The following is a 6,293-nucleotide window of genomic DNA, read 5'->3' as shown; positions in this document are numbered from 1 at the left end:
GGTAATGCTCTATGAATAAATCTCTTTACCCAGGGCTGTGGGCTGTGTGTGTCCAGCTCACAGATGGCGTTTCCACGAGGAGCGTGCAGCCTGGGGTGTCAGCCCAGTTCCTTACTTCAGCCCCAGTTCAGCCCCAGTTCCTTACTTCAGCCCCAGTTCCTTACTTCAGCCTTACTGGGCAACCAGACCCCAGCCACAGCCCGGAAGCTGCCATGGCCATGATGGACACATCACCCACCAGGGCAGTGGGGTGTGGGTCCCAGCTGCCCATAGAGGGCACAGAAGCAGGCAGGGAACTCCAGGAGGGGCAGGGCCTCAGGTTTCAGGCTGCCCCCAACCCTGTTCTGGGATTAATTTGCCTGCAACTTCCCCCGCTCCAGCACTGTGAAAGCTCAGAGGGAGTCCTGAGGTCACAGCAGCCCTCAGCTTCACATTCTAGGGAGCTGAACAATTATTTAAAACAACTTTTTTTTTTAAAGCATATAAATTGATTTAATGTAAGTTTTACATGACACCGGAGCCTTCATGAGGAAATGTAGACCTGAAGAAACAGTTAAGCCTGTGTGCTTTTACGCTACATTTGATGAAGAGTAGATAGTTGTGGTGATACATAATAGGGCAGAAAAGGTATGATCTACTGGTAATAAGCTGGGGGAAATTTAGCAAGACCTGTGTGTTTAGATTCTTCTCTGTGTCCCTGTGTCTTCAGAAATAAGGATATAACTTTCCTCTGGGTATAGGGAGGGCACCTCTCACATGAGAGTCTTATGACCTGCTTCAGGAAACCGTCAGAAAATACTTTCTTTTTTTTAAAAATGTAAAAAATGTTTAGGCCAGTCGTGGTTACTCACACCTGTACTCGCAGCACTTTGGGAGGCTGAGGCAGGCAGATAGATCACTTGAGCTCAGAAGTTTGAGACCAGCTTGGGAAACATGGCAAAACCCCATGTTTTATTTTTTGTCTCTATAAAAAATAAAAAAATTAGCCCAGCATGGTGGCACATGCTGGTAGTCCCAGCTACTTGGGAGGCTGAGGTAGGAGGATTGCCTGAGTCTGGGAGGGTGGAGATTGCAGTGAGCTGAGATTGTGCCACTGCACTCCAGCCTGAGTGACACAGCAAGACTAAATAAAACAAAATAAAACAAACAAAAAAAGGTGGCTAGAGAGACAGGGTCTCACTGTGTTGCCCAGGCTGGTCTCAAACTCCTGGCCTCAAGCAATCTTCCTGCCTAGGCCTCCCAAAGTACTGGGATTACAGGCATGAGCCATCACACCTGGCCTGGACAATTATTTTTAAATTATTTGTCGGCATTTAAAAAACTGAGGGCCACCACATAGAAATCCAGCACTCTCCCTTTCCTGGAAAAAAAATCGAATCATCCAGATATCCCAGGCTTGTACGTCTTCTAGGGCTCAGCAGCAGCAGCCCCCTTTAGATGGTAGAGAGTAGGTTGCCCCCGTCCTCACCACCCCCAACTGCCTTACATACACCACAGCCTGGTGTCATTACCCTTTAGTGTTACCTCGGGCTATTGCCAGATTTTACTGTAGTTGGGAGGAAAGAGAGTGGTTTTTTTGTTTGTTTTTTTGTTTTTGAAGATCTTGCTCTGTTGCTCAGGCTGGAGTGCACTGGTTGGATCTCAGCTCACTACTGCCTCTGCCTCCCATGTTCAAGTGATTTCTCCTGCCCAGCCTCCCGAGTAGCTGGGATTACAGGCATGCGCCACCATGCCTGGCTAATTTTTGTATTTTTAGTAGAAACAGGGTTTTGCCATGTTTGCCAGGCTAGTCTCAAGCTCCTGACCTCAAGCGATCCACCCACCTTGGCATCCCCCTCCCAAAGTGCTGGGATTACAGGCGTGAGTCACCATGCCCAGCCAGGAAAGAGAGGTATTTCTGGCCTATGTCTATGGAAACTAAGTGGAAGATGGGAAGGCAAAAGAGAAATGGATGTTTCAGGAAAAGCTGAGTTGGGCATAAGTAACTAATTGTTTATGAAAGTTCCAGGAAGCTTAAACATTCTATATGTTTAAAATGCACATTGCAACTGGGCAAGGTGGCTCACACCTGTAATCTCAGCACTTTGGGAGGCTGAAGCAGGAGGATCACTTCAGGCCAGGAGTTTGAGACCAGCCCACTCGTGACTCTTTTTTTTCCCCCTTTTTTCTTGTTTCTTACTGGAAGGAATGAAATCTCTCTCTACAAATTTTTTTTTTGAGATGGAGTCTCACTCTGTCACCCAGGCTGGAGTGCAGTGGCATGAGCTCGGCTCACTGCAAGCTCTGCCTCCCGAGTTCACACCATTCTCCTGACTCAGCCGTCCAAGTAGCTTGGACTACAGGCGCCCACCACCACGTCCAGCTAATTTTTTGTATTTTTAGTAGAGACGGGGTTTCACCATGTTAGCCAGGATGGTCTCGAACTCCTGACCTCGTGATCCACCAGCCTTGGCCTCCCAAAATGCCGGGATTACAGGTGTGTGCCACTGCACCCGGTCCAAAAAAATTTTTAAAACAAGTTAGCTGGGCACGGTGGCACATTCATGTAGTCCCAGCCACTCAGGAAGCTGAGCGGGAGGATGGCTTGAGCCGGGAGGTCAAGTCAGCAGTGAGCTATGATCGCGCCACTGCACTCCAGCCTGGGCAAGGAAACGAGGCCTCGTGTTTTAAAAAACAAAACAAAACCAAACAAAAGAATCACCAAAAACAAACAACCATACAAACAAAAAACCAAAAAACAAAGCATGTTTACATGAGAGCGCAGTTGGCCTGCCTGACCCCACAGGCATTTCCGTGTGTCCCTGGTCCTGGGCACTGCAGATCTCCCTCCCCAGCAGTGTCCACTCTCCCTGCCCCAAGGCAGACGTACCAAACGGATGATGTGGCTTCCAACTGGACTCCCTAGAATCCTGGTGCCTCCTGGAGGTACCTTACAGGAAGACGGGGGCAAGGAGAGGCCCAGAGCCCAGCCCACACTGCCCAATCCAGGTGCAATTCCATCTGTGCAAAGGCTTTGCTGCTTTTCCTAAGCCCTGGGCTGCATTCTAAGTGCTCTGCAGACACACGTGTCACTGTCTGGCTTTCTTGGACCCTCCACTTGGCATAGTCCTAGCCATTGTTTTATTTCCCACCTTAACAAACACACACACATACAAACTTAAAAACAAAACTAAAAAAATACTATTGTCTGTATTCTGAGCTCAGGAAGAGCTGGCCAACCACAAGTTAGTAGCATTAGCCAGAAGCCTATGGGAGGAAGAGTCCAGCAATTCCTGAGGCCCCGGGTTCCCAAACTTCAGTCACCCACTCACCACTGTCATGTTGTCTGCCACATCCTTGTACTACCTGTTGTATTTAACTTTGTTATTTAAATCAACTCAGGCTTAACAATGGCCTTTACTGTAAGGGGGAAAAAAAGGAACATTCATGGCTTTGATAAGCTGATATATTTAGTACATGAAAATAAATACAGAAGCATATTAAGATGAAACAATGTTCACTCAAAAATCTCCCAGTTGCCCTTGTGTTCTCCAGGCTTCACACACAGTCTGGGAAAACTCCTCTAGGGCTTGCAGACTCAGTTGGAAACTAATCCTGAGCAGGAAGCTTGGCTTGAAGGAGAGGGGACCCTCCAGGTTGGCAATTACACCATTTATTTGCACTTGGCAGCAAGAAAATGGATGATGTGGGAGGTGCCAGGCCCCTAGGTTGGCACTAATTTGGAGTGTGGTTGAGACAGGGCTGGAGACGGCATCTTAGAGGTGGCCCCCACATCCGCAATCGGGAGAAAAAGGCAGGAATCGACTAGAGATTGTCAGGATAAAGGGAGGCATCTGCCCACCCCTGCTATGTCTGTCTGCCCCCACAGGGGCTTCATACCTGGGGTTCCCTGGGTGATGAATGTCCTCCTACCCTGGCAAGGGGCTACACCTCTCGCTGTGGCCCCATAGGCAACCCTGATGAAAGAGTATCATTTCCAAGGGGGCTTTGCTTTCTGCGTGGCCCCAACTCGTCGTGGGGTAGCTGGCACTGAAATGCTAACTGAGCGAGCCCTGGAAGTCACCAGGGGGCTCCGGAAGGTCACCCCTGATGTGGAAGGCCTGAGATCCTGAGGCCCATTTGTGTGGGAGGCACTGGTGGCTGGATGACCAGTGCTGGGGACATTCAGGTGGGTGAGGGAATGGGAAAGTCCCCGCCTCAGGGGGCATGAAGAGTGTAACCCATCCATGGATAACTTCTGGGAGTCTGCCGCCGCCCCCGGCTCCATCTTGGAGGGACCAGCTGGGTGAATGGCTCGCAGTGGGGCCTCCCTGGGGCGGGGCGAGTGGCTACCCCTGGGGGTAGCTGGTGGTGTCCAGAAGAGAGCACGGAGCTTTGCAGCATCCCCCTTCGCCATCCGCGGGGCCCCGAAGCTGGCGCCCTCAGATCGGGAGCCAAACAGCGACTCATCACAGTAAGACGGGGTGTGGCTGATCAGTCTGGCAAAGGGAAGATAAACGCCATGAGCGGGGGGGATGAACAACCCCTCAAAACTTTAACAGCTCTCCCACCCATCCCCAGGCACTGGCAGCAGCAGAGGAGGGTTCCCTGCAGATCCCAGGAGTCCCTGTCTCCCAGTCTGAAACCTATAGCGAGGCCACAGCCTTCTGTGGCACCACTGTCCCCGGTCTCCACTGATTTTACCTTGCGAAACATCCACTGCCCCTGCATCCTGACCCAATTCCCAGGCATGTGCCCCAGGTCTGGACAATTTGCATATTCCATCCTCCTGGCCACATGGATTGGTTCAGGAATGGCCAGATGACCCAAGCCTCTCCAATCAGAATCTGCCTTAGGACCTTTGCAGAAACTACTAGGAAAGAGACGTTTTTCTGCCACCTGACTTTGCTTCTTGCTAAGCTGATAGGATGTCAGCCCAAAGCAGTTTGTGGCCATCTCCTTCCTACTGGAGATTGAACAGCATGCAGGGAAAAGTAGCACTAAGGTGGAGACAGACAGTTCCAGCCACAGTTTGAGCCCCTCTTACAGGAGCCCCAAATGCCTTCTCCTGGGAAAGCCAGTTTGAATAAGTTTTCTGTCACTTGCAATCGAGAGTCACAATTAGTATAACCTTAGTCTTTAGAGCCTCCACTTTTTCTTTTTTTTTGTGAGACATGGTCTCACTCTGTCGTTCAAGTGGAGTATAGTGGCACAATCACAGATCACGGCAGTCTCAAATTCCTGGGCCCAAGCAATCCTCTCACCTTAGCCTCCCTAATAGCTGGGACTACAGGCATGGTGCCACCAAGCCCAGCTAATTTTTTTTTTTTTTTTTCAGTAGAGATCAGATCTCACTATGTTGCTCAGGCTGGTCTTGAATTCCTGATCTCAAGCAACGCCCTGCCTTAACGTCCCAAAGTGCTAGGATTACAGGAGTGAGCCACTGTGCCCATTTTCTTTTCTTTCTTTTTCTTTCTTTTCCGGAGACGGAGTCTCACTCTGTCACCCAGGCTGGAGTGCAGCGGTGCGATCTCACCTCACTGCAACCTCTGCCTCCTGGGTTCAAGTGATTCTCCTGCCTCAGCCTCCTGAGTAGTTAGGATTACAGGTGTGTGCCACCACGCCTGGCTAATTCTTGTATTTTTAGTAGAGACGGGGTTTCACCATGTTGACCAGGCTGGTCTTGAATTCCTGACCTCGTGATCCACCCACCTCGGCCTCCCAAAGTGCTGGGATTACAGTCAAGAGTCACTGCGCACCTGGCCTTTTTTTTTCTTTTCTTTTCTTTTTTTTAAGAGACAGAGTCTCACTCCGTCACCCAGGCTGGAGTGCAGTGGTGCAATCATAGCTTACTGCAGGCGCGAACTCCTGAGCTCAAGTAATCCTCCCACTTCAGCCTCCAGAGTAGCTGGGACTACAGGTATGCGCCACCATGCCCTGCTAATATTTTTATTTTTTGTAAAGACAGGGATCTCACTATGTTGCCCAGGGTGGTCTCAAACTCCTGGGCTCAAGCGATCCTCCCACCTCAGCCTCCCAAAGTGCTGGGACTACAGGCCTGAGTCAGCCTGCCTGGCCTATTTTTTTTTTTTTTTTTAATTCAACAGATATTCATGGCATACCTGCAAGATTCCATGCCCATAGTTTTTGGCCAGGACTGAAAGTGTTTCTATCCCCAAACTGCAAGTCTTTGAAAGGGCAACCTTTTGCCACTTGGTTTAGCTGCTCAAACCACATTGGCTAATGCCTGCATATGTCTGGTACCAAGGTTTTTGCTCAGTAACTTCTCTACCTCTTATGCAACCCCTCACTTG

At 49.9% G+C, this 6,293-nt stretch overlaps 1 protein-coding gene across 3 annotated transcripts in view; it reads right to left on the bottom strand.

Annotated features, from left to right (window-relative positions):
• Positions 1 to 3,431: 3,431 nt before the first annotated feature.
• The window catches only part of RITA1 (RBPJ interacting and tubulin associated 1), an 8,053-nt gene continuing 5,191 nt past the window's right edge, over positions 3,432 to 6,293 (bottom strand). For all 3 annotated transcript variants that reach the window (XM_011997915.1, XM_011997916.1, XM_011997914.1), the window contains one exon: positions 3,432 to 4,478. In XM_011997915.1, coding sequence (XP_011853305.1) covers positions 3,971 to 4,478 — 508 coding nt within the window. In that variant the 3' untranslated portion in view covers positions 3,432 to 3,970. The remainder of the gene's footprint in view (positions 4,479 to 6,293) is intronic.

The sequence above is a fragment of the Mandrillus leucophaeus genome, unplaced genomic scaffold, assembly GCF_000951045.1.
Source record: "Mandrillus leucophaeus isolate KB7577 unplaced genomic scaffold, Mleu.le_1.0 Scaffold55, whole genome shotgun sequence".
NCBI classification, from domain to species: domain Eukaryota; kingdom Metazoa; phylum Chordata; class Mammalia; order Primates; family Cercopithecidae; genus Mandrillus; species Mandrillus leucophaeus.
This window is presented reverse-complemented; position numbering and strand designations above follow the sequence as displayed.